This window comes from Sprattus sprattus (assembly GCF_963457725.1).
Source record: "Sprattus sprattus genome assembly, chromosome: 7".
Lineage (NCBI taxonomy): Eukaryota > Metazoa > Chordata > Actinopteri > Clupeiformes > Clupeidae > Sprattus > Sprattus sprattus.
Window position 1 is genome coordinate 12096412 of NC_137926.1, and position 19483 is coordinate 12115894.

Sequence of the window (19483 nt, forward strand, 5' to 3'; positions counted from 1 at the left end):
CTACAGGAGAAGAGAGAGAGAGGAGTTTCGCCACATGTTTGGTGTAAGTTACCCCGTTACTCAGCTGTGTGCTGCTATGACACACGAAAATATGTGCTGAAGCCTGGAGAAGTAACACTTAAAAGGTTCCAGTATGTGAACAGTTTCAGCAGGACTCACCTTACAGCGGCATTCCCCCGTGGTTTTGTTGCAGTCTCTGTTGAAACCTTTGCTGGCGTCACACTTGCACGGGCCACAGACGGGGTTACCCCACCAGCCACGGGCACAAGGCTGCTCTGCTCTGTGTGGGACACATGCACAGAAACATTAGCTTACACTGAAAACAATCACCCATCCAAACCACCTTTTACACATTCCTACAACTATGAAAGATATTTTTCGATGATTTAAAACACACTTTGTGTGACACTCAGCCGGACATAAATTCCATGGTCTGTCTGAGTGAGAGTACGGCACAAGTGAAACAAGTGCTCATAAATCCTTACACGGCAAAGCTGAGGTCAGAGTTGGATTGGCAACAGGGGGGACGGGGGGAGGGCGGGGGTTACTCTGCCCACATGTGCATTTAACGCAAGCCTTGCCAACGGCAGTATCTGTCCACAGGAACTCCAACTGGAGTGCTCGCTCCCACTCAGCTCTGGGTTAAAATTCCTCCACAAATCAAAAGCAGCCTGACGGCAAAAGTACAGTTGATGACCATATGGAGATCATCAGAAGTGAGCCCCTAAAATATGCTGAGTATCATCCAAAAGATCAAGCTGGTCTATTATTATCTGACATCAAAGCTACACAAATGTTACAGAACTCGTTTAAGTACAGGAGGTTAATTGGTGTGAAAATGGAAACAACTGTAATATTCTCAAGGCCGGCTATGGTGCTACAGTTACATGGATGTAGGCCCGTGAGTAATTTTACTTCCTGCCTTAAACGGTGGTTAAGGTCCTGTGCATTGAGAGGTACTTCAGGTGATCCATTTCTCAAACCACATCAAATAGGAGGGAGAGTTCTCTGTGACATCAATCATGTCCCCCTGCATGACCCAACCCCATCACCAGCTCACTAACACATGTAGAGCCATATGCCATGTCTCCATTCTTCGATTGTTTTGGATTAAAGCTCTTTCATTTCTCTTGTAGTCACTTGGCAGACTATGTGTACTCCTGGCCTGACTCCAGCAGTGTGAGCGCAGGTGCTAGTGATGGCGAAGCGAGGCTCTTACTTGTTCTGGCAGTACTGGCCGTAGGAGTCCTGGCCGCACTCACAGCTGTAGCCGCGGGGGGTGCTGGGCCGGCGCACGCAGGACGATGAGTGCTCGCAGGGGTTCAGCAGGCACGCGTCAACACAGTCCCGCCCGAAGTAGCCTGGCGAAGGGGAGAGAACATTCCAGAATGAAGAACTGAGCGGGGAAGTTAGTGGGCAGGACTCCCACGCAAGTTTGGCTTACTGATCTATATTCATCTGTGTGAATGTTTTCTGTCTTTCGAAGAATGTCTCCTAACTAAACTGCGGTGGAACATACCGTATAACTACGCTAAAATTCATCTCTCAACTCTAGAAACTACAATATTGGTCACGTTAACCTCATACCTATGTTTTTCTGGGAGGAGGTTGAGGTAAGTATGGTACCCGTAAGGGAACAGGTGTGTTACCTGTCTGACAGACGCAGGAGTGTGAGGCCCAGGTGTCTGTGCAGTGGCTGTGCAGGGGACAGACAGAGGACAGGCAGGCGTCGACCACCTCACAGCCCTCCTCCACCCGTAGCCTTAGAGCCTGGCGCATGTTTATGTTGGCCGTGTTGGTGGCGGTCTCTCCCATTCTCACGCCCTGGTTCAAATATAGACCACACGGTCAAGAGGAGTGAGGTGACCGCTGTATCTCACTACTCCTGTGGTTACAGTTTAACTGAGGGTTAATGAGGTGACTGTTGACATGCTGTACTACAAAAACACAGGGGAGGTAAAAAAAATCAATTATGCTCATTTGATGAGCTTCATCAAAAGTCAGGCACATGGAAGGACAGAACACGCACATGCACAATGGGTGGGAATCCTGTGTGTGTGTGTGTGTGTGTGTGTGTGTGTGTGTGTGTGTGTGTGTGTGTGTGTGTGTGTGTGTGTGTGTGTGTGTGTGTGTGTGTGTGTGCCAAAACTAATAGGGAACACTGGGAATCGCGAGTCAGCAAGAAACACTGCAAAGGCGGTGAGGAAACATCTGAAACGAGAACAAAACTCCAGACAGAAGAAAAAAAGGGTATACACATGTACTGTATGCGGTGTATCAAAATTAGAGAGTGTACACACCGCAAATTTATGGCGCACGCCACTGTTGATGTATTTATGACACTAATGATGTGTTTGAGTGTTCTGAGTGAGTAAACACTTAAAACGCCCAATCTGCCTTTGACTTCATTTCTCTGCATCTCCACTCATCTCCGAACACATCTGTTCACACTAACATATACTTAATCTGCCCTTATATGTACCCATCCCGTTTACCCATCCCTTTCCCTCCATATCATTATTTTTATTTTTGCCTTCTCTCTTTTCTGCAGCTTTGCGGTAAGTGATGTCTCCTTTCATGCTTTCGTCTTTTGTATCTTATGTTCGGTTGGCGTGTTTCAAATTTTGGTCGGATGTACTGTCTTTGGGATTGAAAACACTGTGCAATTAGCGGAGTTTGTTAGTCGATATTCTGGAGGGACCGACCTGTATGCAGCCGTGGAACCCGTTTTGCACGGAACCGTCTTTCTTGAGGATGCCTCCCAAGTGCAGACTCTTCAGTCGCAGGCCTGGAAGCTCATTCCCGATCTCAACACTCCTCTGGTGAGAAAAGGAACAAACATCAACTATCAGATCGACTATCTGAACTGAGACATAATCTGTTTGTGATGCTACTCTGTGCATGGATACCAATCTTAGCTTTATTTGATTCAACAGTATTTCAATAATTGTGACTTGTGTATGTAGCTGAACAGAATTACTCAGTCCAGAAGCTTCCCATTATTTGAAAAATGAAAATAAAATCTTGTCAGATCGTAGTGGTGTGGTTGGCGTTAGTACCTGAAACATGCCGTAGTCTAGAGACACCAGAGCCATGTATTTGATGTCTTTGCCGTCTTTGACGCTTTTCAGCTCCATGATAACGTGGTGCCACTCCCCATCGTTCACGCGGACCTGGGAGAGTTCTAGCAGGGCCACTCTCGTCACCCCCAGAAAGACCAGGAAGCGGACGTGCCTGTTGCTGATCTGAGGACAGTGAAAAAGGAAGGAGGGAGAGAGGAAGAGAGGGAGGGAAGGAGAGAGATAAAGCATGAGAAAGGTATGTGCAACAAGAGAGGCCCTATCTGTGGAACTGTATCACCTCTGATTCAGAGGCCAATCAGAAGTGCTGAGGGGCTAAATGTGGCTCGATGAAAGGCCTGGCCGCGTTGGAATGCGGCATACAGGGGCGCAGATGGCACTGGGGACGAGGGGGACATGTCCCCCCCAGATTCATAGTGACCCTGATCCGTCCCCACCACTCTCCCTACGTAAGGCGACAATCATCAGTAAATAACGTATAAAAAATGTAAGCGTCCCCCCCCAGTTCAAAAATCCCATCTGCACCGCTGGCGGCATGCTCACCAGGAGGATGATCTTGGAGAAGTCCCCGGCGTTGGCCTGCAGTAAGGTGCCCGTGCCCTTGCGGGTGCGGAACATCAGGCTCATGTACCACGGCACGGCGATGGTAACGTCCGGGTCAGTCCACGACACCAGAGCGTGCCCGTCAAAGTGTTGGGGGGAGGGCATGGCTGCAGGGGTGGAGATATACACAGGTGTTGAACACTCAGACAGTAACAGTGCAAACACAGGTAAACACTCAGGATATTTGTGCCTTGAGCTGCTCAATATATGCACATCTTCAACACATGAGGTGGGTTAAATAAACCAGGCTATTTTGCTAAATTAGCGGCCACAAACACATTTCTAAAAAATGCATAAAGTAATACCTCTGGGAAGGGAGAAACAAAGACTACTTTCAGGTGAGCAGTCAACATTAACAAGAACTGCCACATCAGGCAGTAAGGTGCTCTATGCTGTTAAACAGTCATTATTTGTTATTATTTGTCTCTATTAAATTCTCAGTATTTTTTGTCACACATACACACAGCTTTAATACGCAGTGAGATTCAACCTCTGCATTTGACCTATCCTATACTTGAGCAGTGAGTACACACACACTAGGAGCAGTAGGTACACACACACTAGGAACAGTGCTCCTACAGGAATCTCCCAAGAGGATCAGACTAGCAACCTTTCAGTCACAAACCTGCTTATCCAACCTTTAGGCCACGGCTGCCCCCAATTAAACTTAATGTTATGATATAACTGGAAGAAAGCGTTGGAAAAATCTCAAATGTAAAATGTGTGTGTGGAGAGTTATTTGGTGCTGCAGGGTAGAGTCCTGCTGTAGTTCCAGCATGTCATGCACTGGCTCCTCTCCTCTGTTCAACACCACGAACAGCTCGATGTGAGTAGCAACAATAGCAACAGTGTAGTATGAGAGATGGCTGCTCTCTGACAGGTATGTTAAAAGCTCTCGCTCATAGCTGCCCTGCAGGCCAATGGGTTTGACCCACTGTGTGCTCAAGTTACAGCAGACAGGAGATAGGGAGCCTTCAGGCCACACAAGCAAATGCAGACAAGGGTGTGTGTGTGTGTGTGTGTGTGTGTGTGTGTGTGTGTGTGTGTGTGTGTGTGTGTGTGTGTGTGTGTGTGTGAGTCTGTGTGTGTGTGTGTGTGTGTGTGTGTGTGTGTGTGTGTGTGTGTGCGTGTATGTGTGTGTGTGTGTGTGTGTGTGTGTGTGTGTGTGTGTCGTGCGTGCGTGCGTGCGTGCATGTTTAATGTTTCTTAGAAACACATAGTTATGATCAGCTCTTAATAAAGTTAGCAGCAGACAGACTTAACTTGTGACTGACAGCTCCAAACAATTCGGTATTTGCAGTCAATAGGATTACACTTTAAGTACACTAAGTAGTGCACTGAAAATGTCAACACACTGTGCAGTAGTATCTGAACTTCACAGCCATTCTAAAACAAACAGCAGCTGCGGCAGCTCCACCTTGGGGAGAACTCACCGCTTTGTTTTAATTGGCAATAATTACACCACTCAAAAAATGCGGTGCATACTCGCAAACACGCACATGCAAGAACATGCTTTCTCACCGTGTTCACAGTTCTTCCCGCCATAGCCCAGCGGACAGCTGCAAAAGTATGTGTTCCACTTGTTTACACATAGACCCCCGTTTTGACACTCACTCGTGGTGCAGAAGTCTCTTTTGGCATCACAGCCTGAAAGAGAAAGGAGCAGAAACATAGACAAGAGATCCCCTGTTACATTAACATTTACATTTAGTCATTTAGCAGACACTTTTGTCCAAAGCGAGGAACAAGGTGTAGAACAGTTAGGCTACGAGCAATAGAGACCTAGTTTAACAATCAATACTGTTTTACGTAAGAAATAGAAAAAAAAGTCCAGGAATGTAACATGTAAATGTGTAAAAGTGCAAGTTAAGAACTAGTAGAAGCGCAAGTTAGGAAGGGAGGTGCTCTCTGAAAGGTTGGGTCTTCAAGAGTTTCTTTAAGGTAGAGAGGGTCGCCCCTGCTCTGGAAGTGCTAGGCAGCTCGTTCCACTACGAATTTTCATGTAGCTCGGCTGGTGCTAACAGCATGAATGCCATGGGCTTAACATCCAGAGAACACATAAAATGTATATCTGTAAATTGTTTCAGATAAAAGCACCTGCATACATACATGACATGATTATGATGTAAATGTAGATATAATGAGTAACTAGTAGGCAGTGGAATTCAGTAGTTTAATCTGTAGTAGTGGTAGTACTGTAATTGGTTTCAGTAATTTAATATGTAGTAGCAGTAGTACTAATATGGTTTCAGTAATTAAATATGTAGTAGTGGTAGTACTACAATTGGTTCTAGTAGTTTGATCTGTAGTAGTGGTAGTTGTAGTATTGGTTTCAGTAGTTCAATCTCTAGAAGTGGTAGCTGTTGTATTGGTTTAAGTAGTTTAATCTGTAGTAGTGGTAGTACTAGTATTGTTTTTTCTACATGGATCACACCTGCAGTAGTGCCATTGTTGGCGATAAAGCTGGCCATGTCCAATGGCTTGCTGTCGATGGTGAGGTTCCTCATGCAGCCCACGAAGTTCCGCGTGCGCACAGGGAAGTCCTCAGGGAGGTTGGGTACGCCGCCAAGCAGCAGAGGCCCTGTCAGGTCCAGTGACCTGTGGGTGCACAGACCAGCAGCACAGGTAAGCATCACACTCTTGCTACACAGCATGCTACACAGCAGGGCTTTGTAACACATTAAACAGTTATGTGTTTATGACTTGAAATATGCACTAAGACCACCTTCTACTTAAGTATTTACGCAAATGACCCCATGTCAAAAAGCTTGGGATTTCAAGGACTACACAGCATAACCTCTGTTGTGAGTTATGAAAAGTTATTTGCATATAATAGGCCACTGTTGTGGAGTCTTATGATTACTAGAAAAGCCCATATGTGCTGGCTTTGAGTAGTAACAGGGTTTGATTCAAAGTAGACCCATTGTCCAAAGGTCAATAAATATAAATAGTTTGTTGCATGCCACAGAATAGATCTCTTTCCCAACCTTATTGGTTTAATCATTGTTGCTGCCAAGACATCTACTTCGATCTACAAGGGAGCAACCAGGCTTTTTAAGGGATTATCGGCCACAACTAATTTCAGCCAAGTACACCTTAGGGGAAAGACCTCAACTTGAAAGTGAAACACTTGACATTCTTCTGCAGTTCAAGCAAGAACGGCATATTGGTACATGCAGTCATACCTTCAGCTACTGAACAGCCTTTTTACATTTTTGACTGATGTGTTCACACTTGAACAATGCAGCAACAATAACATCTTGGCTCACGTCAATATATAGACAGACAATACCAGAAAACAGGGCTTTCAAGTGACCTAAATGCTGCTTTTGGGGCAGAGAGACAGTTAGCAGCTTGTCCATCGTGTGTTCTGGGATGAATCGCGTGCTCGCATAGGAACACATAAAGGCCTGTCTGTCAGAAAACAGCATGCAGATCTGTGGAGATTAGCATAGCTTGGGAAGGAGTTGAGTGAGCGAGGAGGGGCTGAAAACAACGTAATCTCCTATAATGATCAGCTATTCAACGCCAGCCTCCAGTTAGCGTGCCTCGCCGCTGCTCAGGTTCCTGTGAGCATGCTTCTGCTGCCAATGACAAAGTCCTTTAGATCTCCACCACATAAGTACCTCTAATATGCTCGCTAACGCTGTGCGATGACAATATTGTGACAGATGTGAAAGCACTATTATGACTGTGTTTCACAGTGTACTATGCACACTGTTATTACCTTCCTGTCAACCAAAGGCATACATTTGTATCACATTAAGCACACGTATGAATGTAAAAGGTGTAACATAAATGGAAGGAATAAACAAGTTACTAACTTTTTCTGTCCTGTCTGAGTGCCCTGAGCAGCACAGGTGTAGTTTCCAATCTGGCTTCCGAAACGTACTGCCATGGCAACGTCACAGTTGTCAACAGCCACCACGACTACCTTCTCCCCCGAAGGTCCATGGGGGGTGCCGAGGCGTCCGATGTTGGGCTGCAAGAGAACAAAGAAACAGAAAACTCAACCTGGTGTCCTAAAACAAGTTCAAGACAAATTCATTCATTCATTCATTCATTCATTTATTCATTAATACACCTAAATGTATGATCTATGCATATGTTTGACTGACATGAAGGTATTCATTTTGTTTAAATGCAATACGAGTTAACTAAACAGTGCACTAAAGTCACACAAGTCCTCAAATGTTTGATACCATTCATGTGTTTCACCTCCTTATCTAGAAACCCCTGCATACAGAGGAGATTTGAACCTTTAAGGAAAATAGCGAACGCTTCTTCAAATGCAAACGAAACTAAGCTCTGCATCTTTGTTTGGTTGGAGATAACAGACCTATGTTCTCTATAATCTTGCCAACACAGCGTGAGTTGGCTGGTTGCTTTTCAGAGGGAACCGAGGCCTTTTCAACTCTGGGCCTAATTGGATTAGGGCAATGTGACACTCATGAAGAAAAGCAGTCTACTGGGAGAGCAATGCCATGTCAAAGACCTCACCATCCGCAACCCCGCCCTCTCCGCCATGGACAACACCACCCGCACCCCACCCTCTATGGCGCCATGGACAACACCACCAGGCAAAACCCATTTGGTAGCACCAACCTTATTTTAACCCATAAACATTTTCCACAGATGTTCTTTTTTTCTAACAGTCACGATTCCTGTGTACTTTATCTAAGTTCCCTTTTGATGCCCTTCCTTTGGGAGCTGCGAGAGCCGAGAGGATGACCCAAGAGTGGCATGGCAGGGCGTGCCCAGGTTCCAGGGGCACTGAACATCCCCTGTTTTTTTAGGACAGTGACGTTTGGCAGAGGTGGAATAATCAGAAGAGTAACACTGGTCATGTCTGATCATCCTTGTCATTGTTGGTGCATGCAAATACTTTCTGATCCGCTGACTGAAACCAATGGTGCATATGTTGTCCCATGTGTCTGACAGTATACCCATTTTAAAGTTGCACATGAAAAAGAAGGGTCAATGACATTACCAAACATGTTGCAGTCAACTCCATCATGCAATATTTTACTTTGTATACAGTACTGCTGACCATTTCAACTAAGAATGTGTTTAAGCACATTAATTGCAGGGTGCGTGAAAAGATGCAAGAATACACAAAATATGCAATTGTGATGAAATGTTAGTATTTCTTCAGAGAAAAGAAAAACAAGGGGGAGATAAAAAAAAACACATGTCTAAAAGGCTAATCCATGCGTTGACTTGAACAGTAATCTTGATAGGTATTTTGGCATTTTTGTGTTGAGCAGTGTTTTTATATTCATACTCTTCCTTATCCTTCGAAAAGTGCCTCAACAACAGCAGTAATAGGACATACCGTAAATCCTCCAATTGTGGCCGGGATTCAATTAGAAGCCGGGCTTCAGATAGTAGCCGGGGTCGTGGTCCATACGGACAAATAAAGGCCGGGCCCCGAATACAAGCCGGGGGTAAAATAAAGTAGCCTATAGCCTACCAGCATCAGTCCGTCGGCTCAAAGTAGACATCACAATTAATTGAATGCATTTCACAAAAACATGTTCTCCTCATGTTTAATATTATATTATATAATATTGTTGGCTAATTTCATGGGCTGTTTGCAATAAAAAAAGAAATTTCCCCACGTAGGACTAAGCTACTTCGTTATTGTTTAGCCTAAATGCACGTACTACTGTTGCCTACTGTTGTTTATCTGTAACGTTTTAGTTTGCTAGTTTACTTTTTCCAGAAGGGATCATAAAGCAGTAGTAGACTTACGTAACTTTGATATTAAATTCAAAGAGACGGTGTATGCTGATTGCTGAAGAACATTCGGGAGAAAAAGCAGCAAAGAAGTTTGACATTGACCCGAGACGAATGCGATAGGCTAAGACTAGCAGGTGGAGGTAGAAAGAAAGTTAGGCTGGATATCAAACCAGCTCGTTGAATACATGTTTTCAGTCGGCGATAAGCATAATAGAGTGTCTAGAAAAATGATTAAAATCAAGGCTTTGGAAATCTTTTCCTCCGTGACTGGCAGTGGAGACCATAACTCCGATGTTTATCCGATGCTACGCGATGTGCAGAAAGTGTTGAACGCATGCAATTAATTATATTAGCGTACTGCAATTATGCCCATTATTTAAATAATAAAATTCTATAACAGAAGATAAGTAAGAAATAAAGGCCTGCCCCTAATACAAGCCTGCCCCAAATAAAGGCCGGTGCGCTGTGCAGCCTAAGTAAATACAAGCCCCGGCCACAATTGGAGGATTTACGGTATGTGTTTAACACAAATAATATTGATTCTTTAAGAAGCGATCACTGTAAACGGTGAATAACCTGCATGGCCACTGGCCTTAAGTATGAGTACAGTACAGATATGACTCAAGTATGAGTGACAGATATGACTGGGGTGAAAAATGTACCATAAATAATAAACGCTAAATACTAACAGCGTCCTTCAAAAAGATGACCATGGGTTTACATTAAGGGAAGCAATAGAATGTTCTGTTGCTAAACACAATCTGACATCTCTACATTCACAGTGACCTCAGAGACAGCCTGTCTAGTTCAGAGACCGTAGCAAGTGTGTAATTATCTAATTTGCAGAAGGAGCACACAGGCTGTGAAACGCATACACCCTGGTCTCCTACAGCATCCTGCTTCTCCACAATGGCCCCCTCTGTGTACCTGTGATCTATTGAATCACGTGTAATCTATACAGTACATGGATTTAACTTCTCAAAATCTTATGCCCCTAGGATGTTGAGATGCATTTTCAAAGCTATGCTATATGCCAAAGACTTAATCTTTTGTAGGGGTTCTGACAGAAAAAGCCGAAGTAGCTGTCACGCCTCTTTCGCTATCGCATAATGGAGTAGCCCTGTTACCTCATCCATGTTTTGCCCTGTGTGTGTACTTGGAGGGCTAGAATGAAAGGGCTCAAGGTCGTCTCAGATAACAAATAGCTCTGGGACACATACAAGATATTGCCTTGTGATCCATTGTACAGGGCGGCACATCTCAGCGGTACACACTTCTAAAGCTAACAGATGTATTTATCAAGGCTCTGCGATTTTGTGGGGTGGGTGAATAAAGGTGAGGTCCCCTGTAGGAAAGCCACGCTTTATTTTATGGAGGAACATAGCTAAAAAAGTATAAGGAGTAAATTAAACATATATGGCATGCATTTCATCTTCCTAAAGACAGACTTGGCAACTGTGATTTCAAGTGTTTGAAAAGCAATTAGACATTACTGTCAGATAAGCTTCAAAATCTGAAAGAACCTCCGTCTTTTCAATCTAATAGCAGCTGGGCATCAAGCCCTTCTCAGCGATCACAAAGCACCTCCCCGGGGTCTTGTTAGGGACAGCCTTTGGGTTGTAGAGGACCGACTGCCCATTCACCACAGTACTCCTCTACTCTGATGCTGCTTCAACTACTACACGTATCAGAGGAGGAAACATGTCAACAAGAAAACTGATACAGGATCAGTGTGTAGTCATTTCAGCCGCTGTAATCAGCCGAAACTCAAAACCCTCAAAAAAAAACTTACAATAAGAGCCTCTTGAGCAGCCTTCGACCTTCCGCTGCCATGCCTTTGTGATTCTGCATTCTTCCGTGCCAAATTCTGAAGCACAATTAATTGTCCAAATCTAAGTCCCTTTGGACGTCTGTAGTGTTCCGTGTAACTTAATGCCTTCAACACACTGTTAGATACTGACAATAACAAGACACCTGCACCTGCAAGCTATTTTAACATTTCTTAACAGTGGTAGTAGACAAGGAGTTCTCTTTCCCTTTCCCCGCATTAACAAAACATTACCATAAATCCTCTTCCAGAGGCCATTTTATGTCATTTTATTGGAATAGAGAGAGGAAAACACTTCCCATGTGTATTTTTAAAATGGGACCATGCTTGACCAGGAAGCTGTAAACATCTTCATGATCGGATAATTGAAGGGACATTTTATAATGTCAAAATTCACTGAAGGTTAAGTCATCAATAATCATTTACCACAGAAAATTATAAATTAATAACAATAAAATCTAAATATGGCCAAAAGTTGTTTCAAACACAAGCTCTCTATGTTTTCTTTGAAATCTAATTTTATATATGTGGTATTCCTGGGCCTTTGTAAAGCTTGTTTTCAAAAAAGGAATATTACTTCCTGATTACTTCCAAGAAGCTGAAGGAAAGCACAAATCAGGGGACACTTTCAAGGTTAGTTTGGAGTTGCAGACATAACAACCAGATTGTTTGTGTTTGGTTGCTAGGGTCAAGTTAAGGTTAACACAGCCAGACCTGGTCATTGGCAACAGCTGCACATCAGTGTGTGTGAAGGACCCTTATCACTACTGTGAAGGGACTTTCAAACAAAAACGAACCATTTAAACAGTTGTACTAGATTTGACATGCAGACTCCAGAACAGGTCAACAAGTCTCAGACCAGCTCAGCTGTGACCATGTAGAAAAGAGATAGATGAGAGACAGATAGAGATAAAGGAGAGAGGAGCAGATAGAGAATAGTGGGAAGTTAAGATGGAGAGGCTTTTCTTACAACCTCCAAAAATCTCCTCTATAAACCTCTCTAAGCCTGATCACTCATATTTTCATTAATCTGTATGGAAAGTTCAAAGATTTCAAATCCACACAAACTAATATGGAGTCCGAGTCTTTATACACTGCACCATGATGTGGGGATGTCACATGATGAACACCTAAACCTTTGTGACAATTGGATATCCATTATGTATTTATTTTAATTCAGTGCCTTAGCGTGTGCCTTATCGTGATTAAATCGTGGAGAGCCAAAATTAGAGCAGGGCCTACATTTTCAGGGAATGTTTTCTGCCTAAAGAAAGTCCAAGGACATGTGCTCATGTGGCTAAGTGTGACTAAATAGATGTGTGCCGTCTGGCACCCTGAGAGACCCTCCAAACGGCTCATTGTGCTCAAAGATTAGCACCACAGGGGGGGCTGACTATTGTCTGTCTCTCGAGGATCTGAATATGAACTTGGCAGCTGTGGGAGGAGCTTCGGCGCTTTACATTAACAATAGGGCTCAACAGAAGGACAGGCGAGCATTTAGCACTTCTTATGATTTCAACGACCGCGCTGACTATTTTTGCCACTTAAAAGGGTTTTATATAGGAACATAAAGAATACACGTTTAGAGGAATACATGTCAGGGCAAGCCAACAACCTGTCGTATCCAGATTAATTTACTCAAGAAGATTGTTTTTGGTCTTGATGCTTTCTGATTACTTCTGATTAAAAACACAACCCTGTTCCAATTCTGCAACATTAACATGGATTTTGTTACATCTCCATGTAGGCTCACATATTGCATATAAACACTTGGCAATAACTCACACACTTGTGGAGCTTCCTGTAAAGATGCGTCATGCAAAAACATTACGTTTCGTAACCACACACTGTCACCCTGAGAGGATGGATGTATCTTCTGAAGGGACTGCAAAAAAAATCCTTTCAACTCATTCTCTTCAAAAGCCCCACTAGGAAAGCTTTTTCCTCTTCCTGTTTTCCCCAAAGAGCCAAAACAACATTGTTTTCACACACTCCCAAAAAGAAGAGTTTAAACACTGGACCACAACAGGAATGTAAAGTATCTGACACTGTCCTGTATGAAAGCCCCGATCAAGGACACAAGAAAGGAAGCTATGGTGACCCAAACAACAGGGATCAGAATGTCTGTTCCCATGGTGACCTAGGGGGTGGGGAAAAGGAGGGCTTCTTGAGTGTCCCCATTGATTGACCCCTGACCCCCAATCCCTGTACGGCCTTGTTAGATCCCCACTGATTCATTAAAAGCCAATGATGACTTCAGCGCTCACAATAACAAATGCTTGTAGGGGCAGTTTGTGTGTCTCTCTGGATAGGTTATGAGGAGGCCTGCTCTCATATATCTGTCACTGGCCCTTTGTTCTCCTCCAGGGTCACTTTTCACACATATTCACGTAATTAAACCATGAATCTACTTGACTTGAGTAAAGTAACGCTGAGTAGGAATAAAACTGACCTGACTTGCACTTTTTTTAAATCTCTTTCAGAGAACATAGGGTGCCTACATGAAGTAAACAACCTATATTTAATGTCAGCAATAAATCTTCCCACGAAAATGCTACGGAGGCGTATTTTGTTAAATATAACAATAACATTGTACAAGAAGAGCACATCAAGAATATAATAAACAGCCAGTGTACCCTTAAGGCTACAAGTAAGCTGAAACTAGTTTTGTCTTTGTTTGTCTTTTCATAACATGTATCATCAGGGCATACAAATGGATGCTCGTGTCAGTAGGAGAAATGCATTTCCTGAAGACATGAAAGGTGACACAGTCTGCTCATTCAGGTACATATTTTCTATCAGAGAAGCATCAGAATCAAAGCCAAAAAATCCTCATTGTAGTGAAACTAGTCTGAGTAACAGCTGGTCAGTTTGTCAAAATCATTTGACCTTGCGAAATAATATAATGTCCTCTTCTAGGCAAACATGTTTGACAAATCAGACTTCATGATGGATCTGTATTGTGTTACCATGAATTGACACACCGTTTGTTATCCGATGAACTGTCTAAGTAACAAAGAAACATGGACTCTCAAATAATTGACTATCGTTATGGTTCTGTACCTTGTTGTAGTAGCGATTGATTATTGTTATGGTTCTGTATGTTGTAGAAGGGATTGACTACCGTAATGGTTCTGTACCTTGTAGTAGTGATTGACTATCATAATGGTTCTGTACTTTGTTGTAGTAGTGATTGACTATCATAATGGTTCTGTACTTTGTTGTAGTAGTGATTGACTATCGTTATGGTTCTGTATGTTGTAGTAGTGATTGACTATCGTAATGGTTCTGTATGTTGTAATAGTGATTGACTATCATAAAGGTTCTGTACTTTGTTGTAGTAGTGATTGACTATCGTTATGGTTCTGTATGTTGTAGTAGTGATTGACTATCGTTATGGTTCTGTACCTTGTTGTAGTAGTGAGACTATCATAATGGTTCTGTACCTTGTTGTAGTAGTGATTGACTATCGTTATGGTTCTGTATGTTGTAGTAGTGATTGACTATCGTAATGGTTCTGTACCTTGTTGTAGTAGTGAGACTATCATAATGGTTCTGTACCTTGTTGTAGTAGTGATTGACTATCGTTATGGTTCTGTACCTTGTTGTAGAAGTGATTGATTATTGTTATGGTTCTGTACCTTGTTGTAGTAGTGAGACTATCATAATGGTTCTGTACCTTGTTGTAGTAGTGCAGCTGGACAACATGCCACTGGCCATCACTGACCCCTCCAGGGACAAATGGAGACACTGTTGTTTTAGTCTCTCCTAAAAAAAAAGATCAAATTAAAAATAATCAAAATATATCCATTTACTTTTTACATTCACCCTTCTGAATGGAAATCTGAATGGACTTTGAATATAAGACAAAGATAAGTCATGGCAGAAAACTTAAGAAAAAGACAGGAGTGATTTAAAAAAAAAAAAAACATTATTTAAAAAAAAACATTTCAGGGCTTTGGCCAGTTTTCACAAATGGGGAACAACAATACCTTTTGGCCGTAAACAAGGAGTACTTTATTATGTGGCAGTCTTCCAGCTGAGTAGACACAACTTGTTATTGAGGTTAATGATCGTCTGAGGAGGATGATACCTCTGAGTGAGAGGACCCTCTGAGGTCTGACACACAGACAGCAATCTCACCGCCTGTCTGCGTCCTACCCAACAATTATCTATGAGATGGGCAGTTGACCTTTGACCCATGTGGGTGAAGCCATTATCTACTTTTTTTATTAAAATTCCTCTCTTCCACAGACAATGGGATTCCTCTCGGTGGAACAAGTTGCCTAAAAGGCGCTCTTTGCTCTATGACTTTTTCTGCGTCTCAAACATACATTGTTGAGTGATTTAAAATGGTTGCGGTCTTTGATTTATGAGTGAACTGACAAAACAATGGAATCAGTCAACATTAGAGATGGGATATTTTTCTACTGTGCTCCCACTTTGAACTTTAAACTGTACAACATCATTGGAATAAACACTGAACAACATGGATTTAGGACAGGATATCAAACAGATTGGTTATAGCTTGTCTGTTCCACCTGGCCTGGACAGGGACTTTTTACATGTGCATCATGGAACAGCAGCCACTCAACCCCAAACAGCCCCCCTCCCCCTCAGGGAGAAAAGTGGTCCAAGTCGCTTTTCCTCCGGAAAAGATTCCTGTCAGCCCTAAAGAACAGCATCGCTGGTGCGCTGTTTGGGCCGCAGCCCAGGGTCAGGGAGAGAGGGAAGGTTACAACAACAAGGGGACAGGTAGATAAAGGAAGTGTGTTTTTCTGCTCTTTGGCCAGCTGCTTCCTCCGCCAGCCCATCTCCCCATTCAAATCTGCTATTCAGTCATCACCCCCAACCCCCCCTCGTACCCCCTATCAATGCTTAAATGCATAATACTGTCTCTACTCTGCTTTCCTCACTAGTGGAGTACAAGGGCATGTCCTTCAACCAACACATTTACAGACAGACACAGTAACAAAGATAACCCTCGGCCCATTGTTAGGTGCGTGAAGAGTAATCCTGTAGTCAGTTACATGAACTGGCCCCCCTCACCGGCAGAAAATGTCAGCTGGATCTGCTCCTCAGAGATCTCCAGGGCGATGAAGTCATGCTTCTCGTTGAACCTCCCATTGTACAGCAGCAGGGCATTCCTCTCGCGAGTGGCAAACCTGTGGACGCAAAAGGTCAAGCGTCATTCTCCAGTTTCACCTCTCTATGGAAACCAGAGGAATGCGGTGGGCATCTATGCAGATGGAACGAACAGAGAGACCAGAGGGAGAGAAAGGGAAGTGATGGGAGCAGACGTTGCGGATGAACAGAATGGCGGGATGAAAGAGAGAAGATCGGCACGGATTATTGAGTGAAACAGGGAAATGAGCGTGCGCTGATGTTTGGCAGAGGGCTCCTCCTCGGTTAGCCCTGTGGCGAGGACACAGGGGAGTTTGAGAGAGGTGTCAGTCTGCATATGGCCCAGGGGTTCATCCACAGGAAACCACGGCCGACAAAGCCAAATACCGGCTGTGCTCACGCGCCACATGCGACTTCCTGTTTTCATGTTTGCCCCAGAGGCCCAATGAGGATTTATACTGTTTGCTTGCACACATTTGATCACTTAAGTTTTTACATTCAACAGGCACTTTCATCCAAAGTGACTGACAGATGAATGACCCACTGTAGCACACATTCAGTCACAACATATGTGTACTACAGTGGGATATATATGTATATGTGTATACTGTGCTGTAAATGTATGTGAAACGTGACATGTATGTAAAATGTAGAAAAGAGAGGATAATTTGTATTTAACAAATTACATACAGAGCTTTGCCAAAAACATGTACCGTATCTGATGAATTACATAGAACTACACTGGACTAACCTATCCTAACTGAAGTATTGAGGCATTACTCAGACAAGCCTCTGACTATGTGAGATGAGTCAACCGATTCTGCAGGCAGTTCATCTGCCTCGACACGTCCTGCAATCCCGACTAAGCCTGCAGCTCACTATCTATCATCTATCTATGACCACAACTATCCCAAATCAAAGTCTTATCAAGGCACAGGATCTTGGCACAACGTTTAAGTGAGAGGTTCAGCAGATTTAAGACTGGGTGTAAAGTGAAAACTGTGAAGGCAGGTGGGGAGAGACTCACATGAGAGACACGGTGAAGTGAAAGCGCTGCTTCAGACCCCTGAAGGTGATAAAGGATTGGCCGGGGAAGTTGCGGGTGGTCATCTCGCAGTAGGGCTTCTCATACTCGCCGTGGGGGCACTGGCACATGAAGCCGCCCACCAGCAGGTCCACACAGCGGCCGCCGTTCTTGCACACGCCGGGCACGCAGCGGCCTGAGCGGGCGTTCACCTCACAGTGCTCACCTGGAGACAAGAGAGAAGGATTCAAAAGGAGGATTCAAAAATAAATAAAATCAGTCACACCAACTCAACCTGTCAAGGTGAATGTGTTGAGAGGATAGGAGAGAAAGAGTGACGGTAACGAAGGAGTGAGAAAGGAGGTGAGAAACTGACACTCTTTGACACTAAAGACTGGATTATATTACCATTATTTACGAGACACCCATAAATGACCTAAAATGCGAAATTTCACCCTGACAAGAGAAGCCACCGAACATGTTTTGACAGATGTAATGAAACACCGAGATCTCTCTCTCCAACACCTTTCGCTAGTAAATCCAACACCTGTTTGACAGTTTTGTGAACGCTCTCGAAAGTTCATCATCCTCACAGATCCCATTATTTCCGTCACCACCTCACCCCTCTCTCCCCTACACAAACATCAAACACTAACCTCCCCTGCTCCCTAAATCAGCGCGCCCATACGGACAGTGCAGTTGGCCCTGTGGCCGGTGATGCCGAACGACCCCCACCAGCTTAAGTTAAGTCAAGCGGCTCAGAGAGCAATAGCAAGGGGACAATAGACTAACTGCAGGCAGTCCTGGTGGTCTATGAAGACACCTGTTATGGTTCACCAGGCGATTAGCATGCGAGCCCCAAGAGGGTGATACCCTGATGACAGCTCTGGAGTAGGTTTGCAATGTGATAACAGCGCAGATGACATCACTCATGCTGCTTGAGGTTACTACACTTCAGTGCATTTTAAAAGTCTTTGTGGTCCTCCTTTCTCCATGTAACGTGTGTAACCAGGATGGAGCAGTGATAAAACTGTGTTTCCAGTAAGGATAACCAGCTGTTTGGGGGGAGGGATATTGTCTTTTATGGTGCTGCATGCAGTAATTTGTAGGTGGGTGTGTGTGTGTGTGTGTGTGTGTGTGTGTGTGTGTGTGTGTGTGTGCGCGCGCGCGCGCGCGTGTGTGTGTGTGTGTGTGTGTGTGTGTGTGTGTGTGTGTGTGTGTGTGTGTGTGTGTGTGTGTGTGTGTGTGTGTGTGTGTGTGTGTGTGTGTGTGTGTGTGTGTTAGTGTTAATGTGTGTGTGTTTGGTAAGAGACTGAACATGACTGGACATAAGGCTTTGAGAACAAGTCATAACTCTTCTTTGTCATCTCTCTGACCGCAACTGTGCAGTATGTCTCCAGACGCATCATGCATCATCCACACTCTATTTACCTCATCTCTCTGGCAACCCTCTGCCTGCCTTCGTCTTGCCTCTTATCAAGATTAAGTAGATCAGCAACACTGAATAGGTTATGAAAATACAGCTGAGGGTCACTGTGATGGGTCCAAGCCAAACACAGCCTGTCTTGCAAGAATAATACACTAAATGAAGTTTTATTCAAAAAGTGCTCCCTATTCAGAGCCACGAACCATCAAAAGGTGGTTCTCTGGATAGTTTCCATTTTGCTAAAATAACAACATATTCAAACTGCCAAAACTCTACGAGGTGAATACGGTTAAAATGGCACAGCAGGCCAGATCTCACAATGACTAACATGCCAGCAAGTAAATCCAGAGAATTAAAAGGATTAATTCAGGAAGCCTTGGAGGTGAAAACTACGAACACCCATGCTGTTCTCTTTCCGTAGTGTAATGCCTGATTCAATGGTATAAGGCATAACGGATTCTTATTTAGTGGGCGCTTCTGTGACCATCCTGCATATGGAGTATGTACAGAGATGGCCTGGAAGAAATGTTTGAGGTTTGTTCCTCTTAAAGTGTTTTAAGATTTGGACAGCTGGACAGACTCCTATCATTTGGAAGTAATATCATGCAATGTCTGTAATTATTTGCTAAAAGTCCGCTAGCGTTCATGCGTCCTCA

At 43.8% G+C, this 19483-nt stretch overlaps 1 protein-coding gene across 1 annotated transcript in view; it reads right to left on the minus strand.

Annotated features, from left to right (window-relative positions):
• Window positions 1-19483, minus strand: part of celsr1b (cadherin EGF LAG seven-pass G-type receptor 1b) — a gene marked incomplete at both ends in the record, with an annotated part of 49950 nt that overhangs the window by 13836 nt on the left and 16631 nt on the right. The window contains 12 exons of the mRNA XM_080841589.1: window positions 160-280; window positions 1220-1361; window positions 1650-1824; window positions 2706-2819; window positions 3060-3245; window positions 3624-3790; window positions 5205-5330; window positions 6118-6281; window positions 7508-7665; window positions 14933-15021; window positions 16303-16418; window positions 17405-17627. Coding sequence (XP_080697715.1) covers window positions 160-280; window positions 1220-1361; window positions 1650-1824; window positions 2706-2819; window positions 3060-3245; window positions 3624-3790; window positions 5205-5330; window positions 6118-6281; window positions 7508-7665; window positions 14933-15021; window positions 16303-16418; window positions 17405-17627 — 1781 coding nt within the window. The remainder of the gene's footprint in view (window positions 1-159; window positions 281-1219; window positions 1362-1649; window positions 1825-2705; window positions 2820-3059; window positions 3246-3623; window positions 3791-5204; window positions 5331-6117; window positions 6282-7507; window positions 7666-14932; window positions 15022-16302; window positions 16419-17404; window positions 17628-19483) is intronic.